We start from the raw sequence: 24,536 nt of genomic DNA, 5'->3' as shown, positions 1-24,536 counted from the left end.
TTTGTTTCTGCCCTCCACCTCCCCCCATCCCCAGTGGGTGAACAGATTGTGACTCGTACATTCCCTATTGCCTCTCTGACCAAGGAGAAAAGGATCTCAGTGACGTTAACCATGGACCAGTTTGTCCAGGAAGGACTCCAGCTGCGATCTTGCACCTTCCAAGTAAGACCACGAGACCAAGGACAACTGTCTCTCTATATATCATATATCCAGTACTGGAGTTGAGGGGGGAGGAGGGGGAACGGCATCCCCCCTGAAATAAAAACGGTCCAAATCATCCCCCCCTGAAATAAAAACGGTCCAAATCATCCCCCCCTGAAATAAAAACGGTCCAAATCATCCCCCCCTGAAATAAAAACGGTCCAAATAATCTCCCCTGAAATAAAAACGGTCCAAATCATCCCCCCCTGAAATAAAAACGGTCCAAATCAACCCCCCTGAAATAAAAACGGTCCAAATCAACCCCGCCTGAAATAAAAACGGTCCAAATAATCTCCCCTGAAATAAAAACGGTCCAAATCATCCCCCGAAATAAAAACGGTCCAAATCATCCCCCCTGAAATAAAAACGGTCCAAATCATCCCCCCCTGAAATAAAAACGGTCCAAATCATCCCCCCCTGAAATAAAAACGGTCCAAATCATCCCCCCCTGAAATAAAAACGGTCCAAATCAACCCCCCTGAAATAAAAATGGTCCAAATCATCCCCCCCTGAAATAAAAATGGTCCAAATCATCCCCCCCTGAAATAAAAACGGTCCAAATCATCTCCCCTGAAATAAAAACGGTCCAAATCATCCCCCCTGTAAAACTGCCATCCCTCCTTTCCATCCCTTATGTCATTTCATCAATGAATGTGGTTTTACTGCTATTTCAACATTTAGAGTCATCACCAGAAAAATAACTTATTTGACAATTTTTACCTGTTTCAAGTAAATTCTACTTGAAATAAGTAGAAAAATCTGCCAGTGGGACAAGATTTATCTTCTTATTCCAAGCAAAAAAAAATCTTGTTCCACTGGCAGATTTGTCTGCTAATTTTAAAGCGGCACTATGTAACTTTGCCACCTTAATCTAATATTTCATCATCATCATTGTGATGGTACATCAACTTCCAACAGGTTTAATGAACCTCTGTCATGGTCTGAGGGGTCTGTATCGCCTTCACTGGCACTATGTAACTTTGAGGAGCATGGTAGGAACCCTGCCACACTAAAAAACTACACATTTTTACGGCTTTGACTGCTTTACGGCATACGTCACTTCCCCCTCCTTCCCCATTCGTAATCGAGACGAAAATGGGCGGGGCTTGGAGCGCAGAGCTCCGCAGAAGCTGGTAACCCGTTGCTGTGTTGTAGCTGCAGCAGCTCCACACAACAGACGTGGGGAAAAGATCAATAATGGTTTAACTTTTCACCGGTTTCCTGCTCGGAGGCAGAACCACGGAGGCCAAGTATCTGAGATAACAAAGTAAAAGAGGAAAAGAGTCGTCGGCTCGGTTGGATCGCGGCTGTAACGAGTCCGACCAAACATAACGTTCCTCAGTAAACAAACAAACACTCACAGACCGGGGTCGGATCATTCAAACGGGTTTTATTCCCCACTTCTCCAGCTAAACGCAGTTGCTGGCCAGCTCTCTGCGGTGCAATTAATTTTGTTGAGGAAAAAATATTACCTATTTGATTTGTAGCTGCAGAGGAAAAAAATAATCTGACGAGAAAAACAAAAAATTGCTCACTCCTCGGAGCCTCTTCAAAGCAGTCAAAAAAAAAGAAAAGTAAGAGTAATACAAAACATGTACTGTATGTTGTACTATTATACCAATTTATTGAAACACATGGCGAGTCAAACATTTACCAAAGCAGCTGCCAAACACTCCTAAACAAGGTAGTAAGACGTGGGTTCTGCAGAACTGCGGCAGTAATCCCTTATAAAGAGTGGCGCTCCGACGAGGAGCTCCATTCTTTAGTAGGGATTTCATATGGACCCAGACCGTTAATAATCCTTATTTTCTCCATATACCGCTCCCTGGCTTCCTTGTTTAAGGTATCCCGGTAAATTCCAGTTCCTTTCCAGCAGTTTAACATCTTTTTTTTTGCGTTCCGTCTGTTCACTTGGTGAAACAGAAAAGCGTCCCGTCTTCTCTCAAAACAAATGCACGCGACGGGACAGGAGTTTTCCGGCAGTACGCGCTGGTGCTCATGGGAAACGTAGTGTTCTTTCTGGTAAAACACTACCGCTTTTGTCCAAAAGATGCCGCCAAACTCAGAAAAGCTGAAAGTTACGTTGTGCTAGTTTAAGTGAAAATCTACTTGAAACAGGTGAAAATTGTTGTTTTTTCCAGTGATGACTCTTGTTTTAAGTGTAATGAGATTTTTTTTACTAAAATGAGACATTTTAACTAGAAATAAGACAAATATTCTTGTTAAGATTGTGAGTTTTTGCAGTGATCCATTTTACTTATCCTGTGAAGGACAGAGTCATATTGATAAGTTCAGAAAAGTGTTTTTTATTGTTGTGTTTTGATGTATTTGATGTAAGCCCAGTGGATATTTAAAGCTTACAGAAGGCTGCATTTAACTGCTGCTATGTCATTCCTGCAGTATTTCTGCAGGTGTTTTGGTCACTGCTATTATTTGTAATATTGTATTATTTGTAATCAGCACAAATTATCTGTCCCCATATGATCAAATCCACCATCCCCCCTGATTTTCTTTTACAACTCGAGTACTGAATATATCCCTCAGTGAAACAAAAGCTCTGAGAACTCTGACATGGATGCTCTTCTCTTTGTCGTATTTGCAGCTAATGAAAATTGCGTTTGATGAGGAAATTGCATCCGACCTGGCCGAGGTTTTCAGGAAGCATTTGCACAAGCTCCGCTATCCTCAGCATGTCCAGGGCACGTTCGCCTTCACCGTGGGTCAGAGCGGCAAGCTGGCGGTGGAGCACAAGACCAAGGACAAGAACCAGTCACTGAAGTAAGGAACCAAATGTGCAGGACTGTCTCAGAAAATTAGAATATTGTGATTTTCTGTAATGCAATTACAAAAATGTCATACATTCTGGATTCATTTCAAATCAACTGAAATATTGAAAGCCTTTTATTATTTTAATATTGCTGATCATGGTTTACAGCTTAAGGAAACTCAAATATCCTATCTCAAAAAATTTGAATATTCTGGGAATGTTAATCTTAAACTGTAATTAATTAATTATAAATCATGTAATTAATTAGATATAAAAATCTTAATCGCCTGACAGCACTAAAATAAATGTATTCTTTTATATAAATTCTCCTGGCATGGTACAAACAAATGTATGTTGTGCACTGAAAGAACCAAAAGGTAAAAGCTCTGAATGGGGCATGTTGATGAATCATTTTCTATATATTTTTTTATCATTCTAACCTTTAGGACACTTTCCAAAAACCTGGTGAAGAGTGCCAAGAGGACGATTGGCCGACAGTATGTGACAAGGAAAAAGTATTCTCCCCCTACCTGGGAGAACAGGAGCAGCTTTGCATTGGAACTAGATGAGGACGACATCTCAGGTACGACCAGAAAAATGCACCACCATGAAATGAAAAAAATTGTTTTGAAGAGCGCTATAAACTCATTCAAAAATATTATAGCAGTTATTATTTTGACTGAATATTAAGGTACTTTAAAACATCAGTTACATTTAATCTGATCTTTTGTGATATTTTTTCTTTAATGTAGTGTATCATATTTCATTGATTTATACTCCAACAATCTTAGTTTTTCTTTTTTTTGTTTATGTAAAAATCTCCTTGAAATACCTCCTACTTCAAATATTTAACTTCTTGTTTCAATACTATAGGACTGTCTCAGAAAATTAGAATATTGTGATTAGGGTTGCAAAATTCCGGGAATTTTCAAAGTTGGAAACTTTCCATGGGAATTAACGGGAATATATGGCAATTAACGGGAATATATGGGAATTAACGGGAATAAATAAGAAATTTACAGAACTGAAGGTTGGCCCTTAACAGGGAACTTAAATATAGTTGGGGGAAATATATTGTAGCATAGTCTTGGCTAAAACAACCAGATTTAATGCAAGTACACTCCTCAATCACATGCACACAGCACATTGCTTACTGCAGGGCTATTGAGGCCACGCCCCCTACATGCACTGTGCATTCCTCCATCACATGCACAGGTGATTTCTTGAAGCCTGGAGGCCACACATTTGAGCTCAAAGCACAAGACTATTGAAGCCACACATTTGAGCCCACGGACTATATAAAGTCAAGTAAATTTTGATAATATTATGGGGTAAATATATTTGATCTATAATGGTATTAATGTTTAACTTGCATTACTTTTTGATTGGGTGGGGGAGTGGGGTGAGTTAGTATTTACTCAACATTCATGTTTTTGTTGTTCATTAAAATAATTGTTTATACAAGAATAAAAACTAAAGTTCTACTCAAATAAATAGCGGCAGTAGCTCAGGTGGTAGAGCGGGTCGTCCAATGATCCAAAGGTCGGCGGTTCGAATCCCGCTCTGTCCCGGTTACTGTCGTAGTGTCCTTGGGCAAGACACCTTACCCACCTGCCCCGTGTGAATGTGTTTGAATGTGTATGAATGTTGGTGGTGGTCGGAGGGGCCGTTAGGCGCGGAATGGCAGCCACGCTTCTGTCAGTCTGCCCCAGGGCAGCTGTGGCTACAAATGTAGCTACCACCACCAGTGAGGATGTGTATGAATGAATAATGGTCTAAGTGTAGCACTTTGAGATTCATGAATGGAAAGTGCGTTACAAGTTAAATGCATTATTATTATTAAATCTGTTGAAATGTCATGTTTTTGTATTATCTTGCATGGATATCTGCTTATGACAAAATAAATATTTACATTTATGTTTGGATATGATACAGTTTGTTTAAATTACCCCCAATTTCCAGTTAATTCCCATAAATCCCCATAAATTCCCATAATTCCCATGGAAAGTTTCCAATTTGGAATATTTCCAAAATTCCCCAGCTTAACTTCCCATGGAAAGTTTCCAGGAAAGTTTCCGGAAATTTACCGGAAATTTTCCACCCCTTTGCAACCCTAATTGTGATAAAGTTCTTTATTTTCTGTAATGCAATTTAAAAAAAAAAAAAAAAATGTCATACATTCTGGATTCATTACAAATCAACTGAAATATTGCAAGCCGTTTATTATTTTAATATTGCTGATTATGGTTTACAGTTTAAGATTTTTTGAGATAGGATATTTGAGTTTTCTTAAGCTCCAAATGAATTAATATTGCTTCAGCAAGACTTATTAGTGGTACAAAAAAGTATGAGCACATTTCCCGTGTACTTGCTTCTTGGAGCAAGTACAAAAGTTAAAAAGGTTCTTTAGGTTGTTTCCTTTAACCACGAAAACGACCTGCCATAACACTCATGTGTGCAAATGTTTGGTAATTTACTCCAGAACCTGAGAATGTTGTTATTTTCTAATATGCTTATGATGATATGTTGACTTTGATGTGAACACCAAAGGCACTTTATAGTGATATTGACCCGGGAATGTGGCTCGGTGGCCCCATCAACGCTGCTCGCAGCTTTAATGCTCATTTGTTTTCTGTATGTATCCTACCCTTGTATTGTTTTTATCTGTTTTAATTCTCTGACTTTGGCCAACTGTTGATTTTAAAGGGCTGTGTTAGTAAAAGTCTGAGAATATAAACAGGGTTTACTTTCATTTTTACATCACTGTTCATGATTTTCACGGGTTTGTTGAAGTTTTGGTTTATAGTAACAAATTGTGCATTTTTAGATGAATGATGAAAATGAAAGTGAATGCTTTCTAAATGCAGATATGTGTGTCTCTTGTAGTGTCAGAGGAAGTGGACCAGGGCGCCCTCACCCTTTCCTCAACCATCCGCTCTTCAGACAGACAGACCATGAGCAACGTTGTGGAGCGCGCCTGCTGCCGCGACTACCAGCGTTTGGGTCTGGGGACGCTCAGCAACAGCCTGACACGTTCCAAAAACGAACCTTTCCGTATTTCCACAGTTAACCGCATGTACACCGTCTGCAGGAGGTAAGAAACCAATACAAGACAAGCAGCTATGTGCATGAAAGATGAGTCGGTTACAGAGCCTCACATTCTGTCTGGGTGTTGCAGTTACCCCGGCCTGCTCATCATCCCTCAAAGCATTCCGGACACCACCATCCACAGAATCTGCCGGTGCTACAGACAGAACCGCTTCCCTGTAGTGTGTTGGAGGAATTCCCGGACTAAGGCAGTCCTGCTGCGCTCAGCAGGCCTTCATGCCAAGGGGGTGGTAGGCTTCTTTAAGTCCCCCAACACACCTTCATCAGGTACAAACATTGTTTATGGAAGGTTAACTTACAGTACTGTACCAACGTTCTAGGCACCCCTAGTCTTATAGAGGGTCTGCATTGACGTCACTTCTCCACTGGACCAGCCCCCTTACTGGCACTGAGTGGTAAAAACAGCTGCAACTAGTGGAGAAGACGGGATAACAGCTGATTATCAGCTTAAATTAAAGGCAGTTGGACTTGACAGTGACCCGTACAGTTACCCCGAGAACCAGTGGTCCATGGACATTAATATTTGGTACAGTTACCCCGAGAACCAGTGGTCCATAGACATTAATATTTGGTACAGTTACCAAGAACCAGTGGTCCATGGACATTAATATTTGGTACAGTTACCAAGAACCAGAGGTCCATGGACATTAATATTTGGTACAGTTACCAAGAACCAGTGGTCCATGGATATTAATATTTGGTACAGTTACCCCAAGAACCAGTGGTCCATGGACATTAATATTTGGTACAGTTACCTGAAGAACCAGTGGTCCATGGACATTAATATTTGGTACAGTTACCTGAAGAACCAGTGGTCCATGGACATTAATATTTGGTACAGTTACCCCAAGAACCAGTGGTCCATGGACATTAATATTTGGTACAGTTACCAAGAACCAGTGGTCCATGGACATTAATATTTGGTACAGTTACCAAGAACCAGTGGTCCATGGACATTAATATTTGGTACAGTTACCAAGAACCAGTGGTCCATGGACATTAATATTTGGTACAGTTACCAATAACCAGTGGTCCATGGACATTAATATTTGGTACAGTTACCCCAAGAACCAGTGGTCCATGGACATTAATATTTGGTACAGTTACCAAGAACCAGTGGTCCATGGACATTAATATTTGGTACAGTTACCAAGAACCAGTGGTCCATGGACATTAATATTTGGTACAGTTACCAAGAACCAGTGGTCCATGGACATTAATATTTGGTACAGTTACCCCAAGAACCAGTGGTCCATGGACATTAATATTTGGTACAGTTACCAAGAACCAGTGGTCCATGGACATTAATATTTGGTACAGTTACCAAGAACCAGTGGTCCATGGACATTAATATTTGGTACAGTTACCAAGAACCAGTGGTCCATGGACATTAATATTTGGTACAGTTACCAAGAACCAGTGGTCCATGGACATTAATATTTGGTACAGTTACCAAGAACCAGTGGTCCATGGACATTAATATTTGGTACAGTTACCAAGAACCAGTGGTCCATGGACATTAATATTTGGTACAGTTACCAAGAACCAGTGGTCCATGGACATTAATATTTGGTACAGTTACCAAATATTGTTGTAGAAATTAAAGTGATGAGGACACCAAACTTTATGATTTGACCGTTTAACGTTAGCTACCCAAAAATCCAACATTACCTGATACAAAATGGGAACCACAAATCCACGTTTCGGTGTCTGGTCCAGTTGTTTCTGTGAATTGCAGTGATCCATTTGTCTCTCTTAAGCTTATTTTTTGGCAGTCTGTAAAACAATAACTCAGATTTCTTTCTAAATATATGAGTACAGTCGATCACACAACAGCTCTTTCCCATTTTAGATGTTTTCCAGTTGCTCAAACTGAAAGTTTATTCTGACACTCAGTCTTTCTGTCACTCAGTCTTTCTGACACTCAGTCTTTCTGACACTCAGTCTTTCTAACACTCAGTGGGCGTAACCCGCTGTGAAGTCCCATCTGTGACGTCATGCACATTCCCTCTATGGTTTTTTTCTCAAAGTTGAAGTGACCATGTACATTTGTTTTTCAGTCTCTGACAAACAGAAAATAGTGATAGAACTAAAGATAGATTAGTGTGCTGAAATAGCTCAGCTGGGTTCAGTCCAGGTTCTTAGCAAAAACATCTCATACCTTTATGCTCATTGTTAAAATAAAGATGTCTGCTTCATGTATTGTAATAATAATTGGTTGTTTTTTCAAATTAATATTGTCCATAGAATAACTCATTGTCTGACCTTTCTGTAATATGTATACAAACTGAAACCATACAATATTCATAAATAAATAAATCCACCAGCAAAAGTCAGTTTGGACCTGACCAGAACCAAGTGCAGGTTGAAGTGTTTTTAAGGAGATGCAGATGTTTCCTGTTTGCATCTTAAAGAGACTGGAAGTTCAATGTGGAGGTCAATAAAACTTGGATAAAACTACAAGACTAGGGCTTGTAGCACCCTATAATGTAATAATTTCTTATAATGTAATAATTTCACCCTATAATGTAATAATTTCACCCTATAATGTAATAATTTCTTATAATGTAATAATTTCTTATAATGTAATAATTTCACCCTATAATGTAATAATTTCTTATAATGTAATAATTTCACCCTATAATGTAATAATTTCACCTTATAATGTAATAATTTCCTATAATGTAATAATTTCACCCTATAATGTAATAATTTGAAAATGTAATAACACCTGAAAATGTAATAAAATATCCTGACTGATATTGTAATAACATTTTTACCATTACCTTATTACGTTATTGGGAATTTATTACATGGTACTCAAAGTCTGCAATTTAACCCAATAGTCATTCAGTTGTTTCAAATTCAGCGTATATAACATCCTTAGATACTTAAAACACAAAATGTAGAACTCTGGACTGAAAATGAACATATATATTACATTATCTGTAATATTACATTATCAGTTTTGAAAAAAAAAGACCCACCTGAAAATGTAATAAATTCCCAATAATGTAATAAGGTATTACATTATCGGTAAAAATGTTATTACAATATCAGTCAGGATATTTTATTACATTATTGGTGAAGTTATTACAATATTGGATTTTATTACATTTTCGAATGAGTTAAGTGCAAATTTTATTACATTTTCAGGCGTTATTACATTTTCAGGAAATTATTACATTATAGGAAATTATTACATTATAGGAAATTATTACATTATAGGGTGCTACAGGGCGGTCTTACAGTTTTTGCAAAAGGCTGTATTTTCGGCATAGGAACGTTGGTACATTAAATCATTTGTAAAAGACTTGATAACTGAGTTATCCATTAATCTAAGATTTTGTCCATGTCTTTTCCCTTTCTGCAGTCCCCTCTCAGGCAGACTCCACCAGTCTAGAGCAGGAGAAATATCTCCACGCCATCATCAGCTCCATGCCTTCCTACAGCGAGAGCAGTGGCAGGAACACACTAAGTGGCTTCACGTCCACACATATGAACTCTTCTGGTGCGTGGAAAAAATACAGTGAGAACATGTTGATTTTAGAAACTCACTAATGGATAAGTCTTTTGGATCACACGATTGATGGTTTCTTCTGTCCGTAGATTCATCAGATAAGCTTAGACAGCCCAAAATTGGAGCCCTGATGAAGCAGGTGATGGGTGCCAAAGATGATCTTCCCGGAACCTTCAGCAGAGGAGGTGAGTTAAAGTTGTTGTAGTCCTGGTTTGAATTGTATTTACAGTCTTAAATATGATATATAAACTGGGGCTGGAGAGGGAGGATGATTAATAAGTGAATGCATCCCTTGTAGCTAGGGGTGTAACAATATATCGTGCCACAAAATTTCACGATACAAAAACGTCACGATACGTGTCGTGGAGGTGACAAACTGTATCTGATATTGGGTTATTAATAGGGATGGGCGGTATGGACTAAAAAATGTATCACGATAATTTCTGGCATTTATCCCGATAACGATAAAAAAAAAATACCAATACAAAAACGTCATCAACGGGAATTTTTCTTTCTTTCTTTCTTTCTTTCTTTCTTTCTTTCTTTCTTTCTTTCTTTCTTTCTTTCTTTCTTTCTTTCTTTCTTTCTTTCTTTCTTTCTTTCTTTCTTTCAGGCTCATTTCTTTCTTTCTTTCTTTCTTTCTTTCTTTCTTTCTTTCTTTCTTTCTTTCTTTCTTTCTTTCTTTCTTTCTTTCTTTCTTTCTTTCTTTCTTTCTTTCTTTCTTTCAGGCTCATTTCTTTCTTTCTTTCTTTCTTTCTTTCTTTCTTTCTTTCTTTCAGGCTCATTTCTTTCTTTCTTTCTTTCTTTCTTTCTTTCTTTCTTTCAGGCTCATATCTTTCTTTCTTTCTTTCTTTCTTTCTTTCTTTCAGGCTCATTTCTTTCTTTCTTTCTTTCATTCTTTCTTTCTTTCTTTCTTTCTTTCTTTCAGGCTCATTTCTTTCTTTCTTTCTTTCTTTCAGGCTCATTTCTTTCTTTCTTTCTTTCTTTCTTTCTTTCTTTCTTTCTTTCTTTCTTTCTTTCTTTCAGGCTCATTTCTTTTTTTCTTTCTTTCAGGCTCATTTCTTTCTTTCTTTCTTTCTTTCTTTCTTTCTTTCTTTCTTTCTTTCAGGCTCATTTCTTTCTTTCTTTCTTTCTTTCTTTCTTTCTTTCTTTCTTTCTTTCTTTCTTTCTTTCTTTCATTCTTTCTTTCTTTCTTTCTTTCTTTCTTTCAGGCTCATTTCTTTCTTTCTTTCTTTCTTTCTTTCTTTCAGGCTCATTTCTTTCTTTCTTTCTTTCTTTCTTTCTTTCTTTCTTTCAGGCTCATTTCTTTCTTTCTTTCAGGCTCATTTCTTTCTTTCTTTCTTTCTTTCTTTCAGGCTCATTTCTTTCGTTCTATCGTTTTTATCGCAAGATGACAAATTCTTACCGTGGGGAATTTTTTTGACGGTACATCGTGAACGGTAAAATATCGCCCATCCCTAGTTATTAATATTAATCTATTGTGTTGACTAGTAACGACCACGCCTCGACCTGCGGACCAAAATCTTATCTCTAGTACCGTTTTGGTCCCGATCACGGGACTCTTTCAGGGTTTTGAGCTCTGAACTTTTACTGATGTAAGGCTGGTGTAGAGTTAAGCCTTACCTTATTAAATTAAACCTTTTTGGGGTGGTGAGTAGGATAAACACGGGGACAACTTCTGCTGAGTTCCAGTGTACTTTAATGTCCCTCAACAGTGTAGGATTTTAGAACATCAACACAGCACCTAGTGCCGTACTGTGGCGTATCACTCCGCCCAATCTAAAACAGACTAATCACTACAGATAAACTGACCAGTGTCATTATAGTCCCTGATTTACATCACAATATAAAGCATATATTTATAAAATAATGAACCCTGAATTACCAAAATAACCTTCTTAACAAAAATAAATCTCTTACACTTATAAGGTGAGCATGAATCAATCTTTTTATGATGTAAAATTGTATGAATTTATTTACTTTTATTTATTTATTTTTAGTTGTTAAATTTCTGGAAAAGAAAAAAGTCATACATGAAAGAAACTATTCAGTTTGTGGCAAAATATTTGTACTTGTCTGAAACTGAAGATGCATAATGCAAACCTGACATTTACTTTTAGTTCAGTTTGTGAAAAATGGTTGGCCTGGCTTTCTCTTTAAAACTTAAACAGTTATAAAGCATTATAAACTGTAATAATAGAACAAATGCACAGTATTGTTTTGTATTTTGGGTCTTTCAAATAAAAGACTAATTTTTTCCAGTCATATGTTCCTCATTCAAGGTTGTTAAAAAAATACTGCTATAATATCGTATCATTATCGTGACCTCAATACCGTGTATCGTACTGTATGGTGAGATCAGTGTATCGTTACACCCCTACTTGTAGCTCATGTTTAGGATCAATTTGTGTCATCCAGTGAGTGAAACCCTTTGTTGGTTAACTAGCCATCTCTGTTGTTTGACTTTAGCTCTTGGTCAAAGGACCAAAGTCATCTCCCCCTCTCAGCCCAAACTGTCGGGCAAGGCCAGGAATCCTCCTAGAGGTACAGTAGGCCCTGGCCCACACGACTTCCTCCTCTCCTCTCTAACCAATCAGGCCCTTCATTCGTAGCTTCGCTGCATTGGAAACATGGCTGGAGGTGTCTATGCAGACTAACAGTTTCTTGGTGCTGTTCGTTTCCTGTGCATGCTCCTGCTGCTGCAGCTGTGCAGTGTGACTTCTGTCTGATTTTTCCCTCTGCTCAATTTCAACAATCATCACAATGTATTGCTTTGTCTTATAGATGTAGAAAAAATGGTGTGGGTGTTTAGTAGTTCCTATCTTAATTAACAGCATGGCTGTAACTATTAATGTGACATTAGTCAACGTGTTGTCACACTACAGGACTGTCTCAGAAAATTAGAATATTGTGATTTTCTGTAATGCAATTACAAAAACAAAAATGTTATACATTCTGGATTCATTACAAATCAACTGAAATATTGCAAGCCTTTTATTATTTTAATATTGCTGATCATGGATTGCAGCTTAAGAAAACTCAAATATCCTATCTAAAAAAATGAGAATATTCTGGGAATCTTAATCTTAAACTGTAAGCCATAATCAGCTATATTAAAATAATAAAAGCTTGCAATATTTCCGTTGATTTGTAATGAATCCAGAATGTATGACATTTTTGTTTTTTTTAATTGCATTACAGAAAATAAGAACTTTATCACAATATTAAAATTTTCTGAGACAGTCCTGTATAAAAGGACAATTTCAGCTAATAAAACATGGATTCAAATAAATTCGAATTACAAAAATGGGTTCCGCATCAGACATTTTGATTCAGTTTTTTCATATGATGATTGCTTTGAGGTCTTCACTTCTCTACGGGGCTTTGTATGTGCATATTTCAGGTAAATGGGGGAGTATTCGAGGCAGCGGACGTCTAAGTGCCTATAATCCAGATGTGGGGACACGTCTGGCTGGGAAAGAATCTCCACAGCCCAACGGAGGGCCTAGTGAAGCTCTGTTCCTCCGCCAGCAGAAAGCCTACCTCTACATCATCGGGGACAAGTCCCAGCTCAAGGTGACCAAAGCATTTAGATAGTCACGCAAGACCTGACACAGATCACCCCACGAACATTTAAAAGTACACACATGCAGCCCCAAATAGAAATGATGAGCTAAAAATGGTTTGATTTGCTTGAGGGGGACAAGTGTTGCATTACAACGTGTTCAACAAGTCCATATTATGTCCATATTATATCACTCCGTGGGAGTGAGAGGGGCAGGCTTGGGAGTGAGAGGGGCAGGCGTGGGAGTGAGAGGGGCAGGTGTGGGAGTGAGAGGGGCAGGTGTGGGAGTGAGAGGGGCGGGCGTGGGAGTGAGAGGGGCAGGCGTGGGAGTGAGAGGGGCAGGCGTGGGAGTGAGAGGGGCAGGCGTGGGAGTGAGAGGGGCAGGCGTGGGAGTGAGAGGGGCAGGCGTGGGAGTGAGAGGGACAGGCGTGGGAGTGAGAGGGACAGGCATGAGAGTGAGAGGGGCAGGCGTGGGAGTGAGAGGGGCAGGCGTGGGAGTGAGAGGGGCAGGCGTGGGAGTGAGAGGGGCAGGCGTGGGAGTGAGAGGGGCAGGCGTGGGAGTGAGAGGGGCAGGCCTGGGAGTGAGAGGGGCAGGCGTGTGAGTGAGAGGGGCAGGCGTGTGAGTGAGAGGGGCAGGCGTGTGAGTGAGAGGGGCAGGCGTGGGAGTGAGAGGGACAGGCGTGGGAGTGAGAGGGACAGGCGTGGGAGTGAGAGGGACAGGCGTGGGAGTGAGAGGGACAGGCGTGGGAGTGAGAGGGACAGGCATGGGAGTGAGAGGGGCAGGCAGGGGAGAGGTTTGTCCGTCAAGACTCATCTCCCTGGCCGGAGCTTCGGGAGCTGCGTGCTGGCCTGCGGTCCTCACCCCCGGTCATCCCGCTGCCGCTTCCACCTGCCTGCTGTATGCTGTTGACGTCCCCGACCCCCAGTCTGGCCCTCGGCAGGAGGGTCCCCCCCCTTATGATCCAGGTCCTGGTCCAGGTTTCTTCCCCCCCTTATGATCCAGGTCCTGGTCCAGGTTTCTTCCCCCCCTTATGATCCAGGTCCTGGTCCAGGTTTTCTTCCCCCCCTTATGATCCTGGTCCTGGTCCAGGTTTCCCCCCCTTTTAATCCAGGTCCTGGTCCAGGTTTCTTTCCTCCTAAAGGGGAGTTTTTCTTGCCACTGTTTGGTTTAAGGTTTTTCTCCCACTATGGGAGTTTTTACCTGCCATTGTTTATGTAATAATTGCTCGGGGGTTTATATTCTGGGTCTCTGGAAAGCGTCTAGAGACAACTTTTGTTGTATTAGACGCTATATAAATAAAATTGAATTATACGTTTTTAGCGCCATTACTTCGGCGACACCAACTACATTACCCACAATCCCCCTGACTACATTACCCACAATCCCCCTGACTACAGTAACAGAAATTACCGTAATGATCATATATAAATTGCACCACATTATAAGGCGCACCGCCGGTTTTGGAGAAAATGAAAGGCTTTTAGGTGCCTTATAGTGCAGAAAATACGGTATGTGTTTTTTTGAGTAAGGTCCAGCCTCTCTCAACTTTGTTGATTAAAGGGTGTTAACTGTAAAGAAACCTATATAAATTAACCAAAGATAAAAAAAATTTAATTATATAGAAAGTTACCGTATTTTCTGCACTATAAGGCGCACCTAAAAGCCTTTAATTTTCTCAAAAACCAGCAGTGCGCCTTATAATGCAGTGCGTCTTATATATGATCATTACGGTAATTTCTGTTACTGTAGTCAGGGGGATTGTGGGTAATATAGTCAGGGGGATTGTGGGTAATGTAGTTGGTGTCACCGAAGTAACGGCGGTAAAAACGTCAGGAATCGTCACAGACGTTCAAGACAACAGCAGCGACGCTGACTCACATAATGGAGACTTTGACGAGACGGAGCAAAGCTGGTTTTTATTTTGTTAATAAAGTTTGACATACAGTACTTTTCTTCTTGTTTTCTTTTTTTTGCATTTGCTGTAGGATTTTGTAGCATTTCCTGTAGCAGCTCCATCAGGTAGATACGTAACTCAACCCCAGCCACTATAGTACGCTATTTTACCAGATGTTTATTTATGCGCCTTATAATGCGGTAAAAAATAATACCATATTTTCTGGACTATAAGCCGCACCTGTATATAAGCCGCATCTACTCTATTTTCATAAAAATAATAAAAAAAAGATATATAAACCGCACCTGCATATAAGCTGCATCTGCTCTATTTAAAAAAAATAAAAATATGCAAGCCGCAGATATTTATGTTGTTAAATTAGACATTTCCTACATGTACAGAAGGATTTTGAACTGTAAATGATGTACATGTTTGTACCTAAATAGATCTTTCCTAACAGTGTCTTTTAACACGGCAGCAACTTTGCTGATCAAAACGGGACAGAACCAAGAGAAAATAACCAGTATTTATTTATTTATCTGTTTGATATCTGCTTCTACCTACTTCTATCTGCTAAAGAAGAAGTAGCGTATTCTTCTTTGCATTTATTTTTTTCTTAGTTTTGATTCTAATTCCGGTTAGAGCGCCCCGAGCGGTGGAAGAAAAATCCACAGAATAGCTGCACCTTTGTATAAGCTGCACGGTTGAAAACCTATGAAAAAAGTAGCGGCTTATAGTCCAGAAAATACGGTATAAATAAATAATAAATAGGAATGGAAGGAATAATAAAATACGGTAATTTGTAAATATTTTGAGCAAGTAAAAGTGTAAGTGTGTAAATATGCTTTATTTTACATCAGTGGTGTCACCAACAGGGAGGGAAGCAGGACTCCTTCCAGCAGTGGGAGGTGGTCCCCATCGACGTGTGTGACGTGCGGCAGGTGAAGAACAGCTTCAAGAAGCTGATGAAAGCCTGCGTCCCCAGCTCCCTCACCTCTGACCCCAACATGAGCTTCCTGCGCTGCCTGGAAGAGTCGGAGTGGATGACTCTGGTTTGTATTTGTTGCTTTTCAAGAGGGAGTTTTGTTACCTAACGATTGTTTGTGGTGACTCTTATACCGTGTCCATGTGTGCTCTCAGCTCCACCGGGTGCTCCAAGTGTCTGTCCTGGTGGTGGAGCTTCTAGACACCGGCTCATCCGTTATGGTCAGCCTAGAAGACGGCTGGGATGTTACTACACAGGTTGGACTGAAAGAATCAAACATCTGAAGATTATGGACACAAACATCCACTTAAAGCAGCACTATGTAACTTTTCCAGCTTGATCTAATATTTCATCATCATCATTGTGATGGAACATCAACTTCCAACAGGTTTAATGAACCTCTGTCATGGTCTGAGGGGTCTGTATCTCCTTCACTGGTACTATGTAACTTTGAGGAGCATGGTAGGAACCCTGCCACACTAAAAAACTACACATTTTTACGGCTTTGACTGCTTTACGGCATACGTCACTTCCCCCTCCTTCCTGATTCGTAGTCCAGTCCAAAGCTGGGCGGGGCGTGGAGCGCAGAGCTCAGCAGAAGCTGGTATCATGGCCCAAGCAGCGGAAAAACCCAAGAAAATAAAAGTTTTATCGGAGGAGGTGAAAAAAGAAAGCGGGAGAGTAACAAGCTAAATGCCCGGACAAGAATAAACATTGTCCCGGCGTTCACTCGCTGGCGTGAGCTGAAAGACGAGAAGGGATGTCCAACAAGAGAGACAGAATTGTTATGATACAAATGTAAATGTAGAGTTCTATGTTCAATAAGAATCAACATTAGAATGTTTTCACATACGATTCGTCTTGGGTTCTAGTATTTTTCCTGAGAACTGTAAAATTGTGCAAAATATAAGGAATGGGCATTCAGTTATTCACAGGTTATAAAGTATTTTTTTATTTTGTCAGTAAGTATGTTGGACTACTAATTTATGACGAAGTCCCTCTAAAAAACGTGACAAGAAAAATGTGCAGAGCGTATGAGTTTGTAGGGCGCATTATCTGGCTGAAACAACTTAATAAAACCAAGTTGAACTTAGTGATTTTCAACATCGTCATATTATATTGTTTATCCAAAGATAGATACATTACCTCTTCACTATCCATCCTGCAAACGACCGCTGAAAACAGAAAAGTAGTTTTGAAAGTCCGTCCCGTCTTATTTCATTCACTATCAAAACAAATGCAGCGACGGGGACAGGAGTTTTCCGGCAGTACGCGCTGGTGCTCATGGGAAATGTAGTGTTCTTTCTGGTAAAGCACTACCGCTTTTGTCCAAAGGAGCCGCCAAACTCAACAAAAGCTGAAAGTTACATTGTGCTGCTTTAACTGATGATCTTTTCAAATAATTTTCAGTATTTTTCTGAGGGTGTGAGCCATTCAGGTGAAAAGTGTGTGTTTTGCTTGCATGTGCAGGTGGTGTCCCTGGTGCAGCTGCTGTCTGATCCCTACTACAGAACCTTCGATGGGTTCCGGCTGCTGGTGGAGAAGGAATGGCTGTCTTTCGGTCACAGGTTCAGCCACCGTGGAGCACAGACGCTCGGCAGCCAGGGAAGTGGTTTCGTCCCGGTCTTTCTGCAGTTCCTGGACTGTGTTCACCAGGTACGGCTGTTGCTCTGCAGGCACGGACATTTCAGTCTCATACAAGTGTCTCCTTTTCCCCCAACAAAGTCACACTCAGACCAAAGTTGTGTCTACTTTGAGCAACTTAATTTAGCCCAAGGTCAGATTGTGAAGAGCTGCAGCTCAGACCCAACAGGCCTGACTCAGCATGTTAAAGGTCCATGTTAACCCTTGTGCTGTCTTCAGGTCAAGGGAGGAGGAAGAGAAGAAGGAAGGGAGGGAGGAAGGAAGGAAGGAAGGAAGGAAGGAAGGAAGGAAGGAAGGAAGGAAGGAAGGAAGGAAGGAAGGAAGGAAGGAAGGAAGGAAGGAAGGAAGGAAGGAAGGAAGGAAGGAAGGAAGGAAGGGAGAAAACAGGGAAAGAAGGAAGGAAGGAATGGAGAAATGAGGAAGCGAAGAAGGAAGGAGAGAGCAGGAGGGATGAAGGAAGGAAGGAAGGAAGGAAGGAAGGAAGGAAGGAAGGAAGGAAGGAAGGAAGGAAGGAAGGAAGGAAGGAAGGAAGGAAGGAAGGAGAGAAGGGAGAAAACAAGGAAAGAAGGAAGGAAGGGAGAAAAGAGAAAGGGAAGAAGGAAGGAGAGAGCAGGAAGGAAGGAAGGAAGGAAGGAAGGAAGGAAGGAAGGAAGGAAGGAAGGAAGGAAGGAAGAAAGAAAAGGGAGAAAACAAGGAAAGAAAGAAGGAAGAAAACAAGGAAAGAAGGAAGGAAGGGAGGAAGGGAAGAAGGAAGGAGAGAGCATGAGGAAGGAAGGAAGGAAAGAAAGAAAGGGGAAAACAAGGAATGAAGGAAGGAAGGAAGGGAGAAAACAAGGAAGGAAGGAAAGAAGGAAGGAAGGGAGAAAAGAGAAAGGGAAGAAGGAAGGAGAGAGCAGGAGGGAAGAAGGAAGGAAGGGAGAAAAGAGGAAGGGAAGAAGGAAGGAAGGGAGAAAAGAGGAAGGGAAGAAGGAAGGGGAGAGCAGGAGGAAGGAAGGAAGAGTGAAAACAAGGAAAGAAGGAAGGAAGGGAGAAAACAAGGAAAGAAGGAAGGAAGGAAGGAAGGAGGGGAGTAAAGAGGAAGGGAGAAGGAAGGAGAGAGCAGGAGGAAAGAAGGAACAGGAGAATTAGGTCATTTTGACCCGAACAAAGTACAAGGGTTAATGACAGCACAGATACAAGACTATTTACATCCTACACCTGCCCTTCAAATCCATCCCTTCTTTTTATGCATTCAGTGGATTGTTGATAATTTAACTATGTCCATGTTCTACTCTTGATAAATATAAGTATAACCCTGTCCTAATATCTGTTAGAGAACACAAATATCAGCTTAAAGAGCGTTCCTGCTCTTACAATTATTTGCACTATTTGCACACACAGTAAACGCTCTTTTTTATTTCTTATATATTTTATATATATATATATATATATATATATATATATATATATATATATATATATATATATATATATATATATATTTAAAAAATAGCTTTATATATATAATTTTTTTTTTCATTCAGCCATATTTATAGAAAAAAGGGAAAATAATACTGTATGTTAACAAAAAAAAGAAAATCTGGCAGTAAACTGAAAGAAGAATATTCCTGGTCATCCAGTCTCTTCATCCTGTCCACGTCTGAACTGTGTGTTTTGTCCTGCACCCTCAGATCCACGTCCAGTTCCCCATGGAGTTTGAGTTTAGTCAGTACTACCTGAAGTTCCTGGCCTACCACTATGTGTCCAACCGTTTCCGCACCTTCCTGCTCGACTCCGACTACGAACGCATCGAGCTGGGTAAGGGCTGTTAGAACAGGGAGATTGAATTCAATCTGTTTAATATGCTGAATATTCTGTCACTCATCCTTGCTTGCGTGCAGGGATATTGTATGAGGAGAAGGGCGAGAAGAAATGCCCTCTGGTTTGCAAGTCTGTGTGGGATTATATTGACAGACTCAACAAGAAAACACCCATTTTCTACAACTACATGTTCTGTCCAGAGGATGACGAGGTGGGAGCTACACGTCTTTTTTTATCTCTGTAATAAAATCATTTTGAATATACGGTTGTAATGATTAAAACAGACTGAACAACTGTTACTGTAAAATATGGAAGAGTATCAGGGCCAGGCAGGACAAAAAATATTTGAGAGGGGAAGATTTTTTTCATTATGCACTTCGAGAAAAAAGGCGAAATGTCGAGATTAATGTTGAAATACAATTTCGAGAAAAAAGTCGAAATGATGAGAAAAAAGTCGAAATGTCAAGGGAAAAAAAAGTCGAAATGTTGAGGAGAAAAAAGTCGAAATGTCGAGATTAATGTTGAAATACAATTTCGAGAAAAAAGTCGAAATGATGAGAAAAAAGTCGAAATGTCGAGGAAAAAAAAGTCGAAATGTCGAGGAAAAAAAAGTCGAAATGTTGAGGAGAAAAAAGTCGAAATGTTGAGAAAAAATTAAAAATTTCATGAATAAAGTTGAAATGTTGAGAAAACTTTGAGAAGACTTTATTCTAGAAATTGTATTTCAACATTAATCTCGTCATTTCGACTTTTTTTCTCGACATTTCGCCTTTTTTCTCGAAGTGCACAATAAAAAAAAATCTTCCCCTCTCAAATATTTTTTCTCCTGCCTGGCCCTGATACTCTTCCATAGTAAAACCTGTAAATTGTAAAACTTGTAAAAATTGTAAACCTGCTGAATGCACTTGGGTCATTTTTTTATTAATGAAGTTATATTAGTCATCTAAACAGAAGCTTTGTTTAAAGAAATGAAATGGATCATTTGTTTGTTCAGGTATTGCGTCCATACACCTTTGTCTCCAACCTGAAGATATGGGACTTTTACACGGAGGAAACTCTGTCTGAAGGGCCGTCGTACGATTGGGAGATGAAGACCCAACAGGAACACATGGCGGAGGAGACGCTAGAGAAACCTGACACCAGTGCCCCTAAATCCCAGCGGCACGTGGTGTGGCCGTGCTACGAAAACCTGAGCAAAGTGATGCCCGACGCCATCACCAAGCTGCTGCAGCAGCTGCACAGTCTGGAGTCTGAGCTGGGACACGCCGCAGAGAAGTGGAAGGACACGTGGGACAAAATGAAGACCACGCAGAGAACAGAAACCAAACTGGAAAGCAAGGTGAGACGGCCATGTGTGCAGTGTTCTGTAAATGTGAATTACACCTCAGGTATCTGAATGATCCCCTCAAAACAGTCAGGAAATATACGGTGCAACGCTGCACCATTCAAGCACTTCCTGGTCGCCGTCTTGTTTTTGGAAGTGGAACTGATCGGACACTCATTTCCTGTGCTGTCAGTTAAAAGAAGGTCTTTATTTCCAATGACAACACATGCAGGACTGTCTCAGAAAATTAGAATATTGTGATAAAGTTCTTTATTTTCTGTAATGCAATTAAAAAAACAAAAATGTCATACATTCTGGATTCATTACAAATCAACTGAAATATTGCAAGACTTTTATTATTTTAATATTGCTGATTATAGTTTACAGTTTAAGATTAAAATTCCCAGAATATTCTAATTTTTTTAGATAGGATATTTGAGTTTTCTTAAACTGTAAACCATGATCAGCAATATTAAAATAATAAAAGGCTTGCAATATTTCAGTTGATTTGTAATGAATCCAGAATGTTTGACATTTTTGTTTTTGTAATTGCATTACAGAAAATCACAATATTCTAATTTTCTGAGACAGTCCTGTATTTATTCTCTCAGGAAAATGAGGTGTATTTTGTTTGTAACAAAGCAGTAACTCGGGCAAAGAAGACAGTTTGCAAACGTAATTTTCAGCTACAGCACAGCAGAACACAGCCCGTGTATTTTAAAGGGATTGTGACATGAAAAACACATTTTTCTTGATTTTTTGTGTTTTGTTGGGTGTCTTGACATCAATTACACCCAAAAAACAACGAACTTTTAACATTCAGTGTATTGTGTGCTTTCTGGGATTTCCCGCATAACTATGCAAAAACGGCGCATGTGGTTTGGTGGCGGATCGTTACGTAACGATCCGCTAAATCACCGCCCCCTCCACCCAGCTCCCTGCCTCCTCTCGTCTCCAGCGCACCATAAAGGCTGATTTATGGTTCCGCGTTACACCGACGTAGAGCCTACGGCGTAGGGTTACGCGGCGACGCGCAACGTACGCTGAACCCTACGGCGTAGGCTCTGCGTCGATTTAACGCGGAACCATAAATGAGGCTTAACAAGGAGCTGTTTAGAGCGTCTTTTGTTCTAATCACCGGAGGAAAACTGCTAAGAAGACCCGCGGCCACTGACTGGACTTAAGATAAGGGGACAGTGCTGCTTGCATGCCTTTATTTTTATGATTGTTTGCTGTGGTTCGCCCTGCTGCTTTTCCGTGCATGCTTCGCCTGTCGCTCTCCGACGCCGCTGTGAGCGTATGGCTGGAGGAGGAGGAGGTTTGGAGGAGGAGCGGAGCAATGATTGACAGGAAAGGGGGAAAGGAAGCATTTTTCACGGCGCAAAAAAACACTGTAATAAAAAGCCAGGAATGGAGTACTAGAGTGAAGTTTTTCTTGTTACACTCTTTTAGACACATTTGAGGGATGTTGGCCAAGACTTTTAATAGTGTTAAAAGCATGTTAAAAATGATGTCACAATACCTTTAAGGTTTTTACGCTTGAATCTAATGAATTTTAGTGGGAACAGAATATGCATTGGCAGCAAAATTGTGAAAATTGCAAACTGTCAGTAGATAGAAAAGGAGCAGAGTACACTTGCATATTTTGTCATCAAGACACAGTTTTGAGAAAAGGCCATCGACTGTTTTTTAGTTATCTTTTATTTCTGTTCCTTCAAGGACCTGATATAACAATATCGTTTATTTTAAATTCAAACTCCTATTCAGACGTTTTTATTATTTTGTTAATGTATTCATTAGAGTACAAAAATAAATGTACCTAGGTTTAGTTGATATGGGTAACTATTTCCAGAAAAAAGAGATGTACTTATTAGAGTTTTTTAGGATAGCAAGTGTTTTTAGCAGACTCCTATTCCTGTCTCTTTGGGCAGCAGACCAGCTCCCTCCTTGATTAGTGTGTTGTTCCCTGCAGCCGTCGTTCTCCAGCTCCCTGCTGATGTCGTCTAACCTGAGCCACCAGCGGCGTTCCCAGGGCCTGTGTCTGCAGGAGAGCGCCGCCGGCTCCTCCCTGAACCTGGGCATGGACTGTGAGGCCAGCGCCACCTCCACGCCGGCGGTGGGCCGGCCCAGCACCAGCACGCTGTACAGCCAGTTCCAGAGCACCGAGAGCGAGAACAGGTCTGACCACGCCACGTCTCTGCTCCTGGCAAAACTTTCTGCAAACCGGCCACTAGGGGGCGTCCCAATTTGTTTGCGGTGGTTTTTGAAAACTTTATGTCCATAACTACCACCATGCCAAATATCAAAAACTTGTCACCAAGTGCATGATTTTCATGAATTCCCTCCCAGCTATAGATGGTTAGACGATACAAAAGAAAACTCACGTCATAAAAATCTAGAACACATCTTATCATTTGTGTCTTCCACCAGGAGCTTTGAAGGAATTCTCTACAAGAGAGGCGCGTTGTTGAAACCATGGAAACCGCGGTGGTTTGTCCTGGATAAGACCAAACATCAGGTAGTAGAAAATGTTATTCATCTTTCATTTATTTATTTATGTACTTATCTATTTAACATGTTTTTCCCCATGTCTAGCTAAGATACTACGAGAGCAGGCAGGACAAGGAGTGTAAGGGGGTGATTGAGCTGGCGGACGTGGAGTCGGTCCTGATGGGAACGCCGGCCTTGGGAGCACCGAAGAACATTGAGGACAAAGCCTTCTTTGATGTGAGTTAAATACGCTTAGATGATCCATCCTGACATCAGTCTGGCTGCTCACAGAGGCCTTTCCTCCCAGCTAATGGAGAGAATCCTTTTGGGGACCCCCACATAAACTACGTTTTTCCTATAAGTATTACACCTTCATCCATGGACTGAAGAAAAACACCGGAGTCAGGTTTCGGCTGGTGTTCCGTCCAAATACTGCAGAGGTCTTTATTGCAAGAATTACAATTTGTACCAAACACAGGAGAGCCGGGTTCCGGAACCAAAAAAACTCTGAAGACTTGTAGATTTTCACTCTTCTTTTATACTGTTCAAAAAGCCGGGGCCGCCCCCCAACTTCACCAGTCTTTCTCCGTTATGCACAATCTGTCTCATTCACGCTCCATCAGACAGGTTCTGCCTTCAATTCAAACCCAAACAGACCTTATAATTATGACATCACTGGTATATGTGTACAATTTTAGCGCATATATATGACTTTTACTGTTTCCCATCTGTCGACATTCGGCCCCGCATCTGTATGTCTTCTGCAACCAAATTCACCTCACCTTTATTATCTGACGCCCATTACGCTCCAATACTTTCCTGTCTGACACCTTTTGATCAGATGGAGTTTTTTTCCTCTGGCTCCACATCTCAATCAATCAAATCAAAATTCTGGAGTGAAAAGTTTCCTATGTTAGATTCCAACCAAATGATTATATATATATAAAAACACCAATACTTCTACACTAGGAATTGAGAACAGACCAACATGAAAAAGCAGGACTCCTACAGAGCAGCGCTCTAAGTTTGTTCTCCCGTCAGTCTCTGCTGGGCTGGCTTTAATCATCTAGACTAGGTTCACAAAACCTCATATTTTAACATAAAACCCATTATACTTATATCATTACTGGATATTGAGCATTTGTGCTTAATTTAATTGCAATTTACTAAATGGAAACTATATTCATCCATCCACAAATAACACAAACAGTTAATCAACCATTTTAGGCTTAATCCT

At 40.3% G+C, this 24,536-nt stretch overlaps 1 protein-coding gene across 1 annotated transcript in view; it reads left to right on the top strand.

The window, feature by feature from the left end:
* Positions 1–24,536, top strand: part of sbf1 (SET binding factor 1) — a 99,096-nt gene that overhangs the window by 71,334 nt on the left and 3,226 nt on the right. Inside the window, 18 exon segments of the mRNA XM_061715209.1 lie at positions 35–162; positions 2,804–2,979; positions 3,415–3,551; positions 5,855–6,062; positions 6,147–6,343; positions 9,450–9,587; positions 9,686–9,781; positions 12,066–12,140; positions 13,000–13,172; positions 15,932–16,108; positions 16,197–16,298; positions 17,512–17,697; positions 19,356–19,482; positions 19,566–19,696; positions 20,480–20,824; positions 22,782–22,987; positions 23,240–23,327; positions 23,405–23,536. Of these exon segments, the coding sequence (XP_061571193.1) occupies positions 35–162; positions 2,804–2,979; positions 3,415–3,551; positions 5,855–6,062; positions 6,147–6,343; positions 9,450–9,587; positions 9,686–9,781; positions 12,066–12,140; positions 13,000–13,172; positions 15,932–16,108; positions 16,197–16,298; positions 17,512–17,697; positions 19,356–19,482; positions 19,566–19,696; positions 20,480–20,824; positions 22,782–22,987; positions 23,240–23,327; positions 23,405–23,536 (2,822 nt within the window).

Source organism: Cololabis saira, chromosome 23 (genome assembly GCF_033807715.1).
Source record: "Cololabis saira isolate AMF1-May2022 chromosome 23, fColSai1.1, whole genome shotgun sequence".
Taxonomy (NCBI): domain Eukaryota; kingdom Metazoa; phylum Chordata; class Actinopteri; order Beloniformes; family Belonidae; genus Cololabis; species Cololabis saira.
Note: the sequence above shows the minus strand (reverse complement) of the source record. Positions and strands in the feature narration are given on the sequence as shown.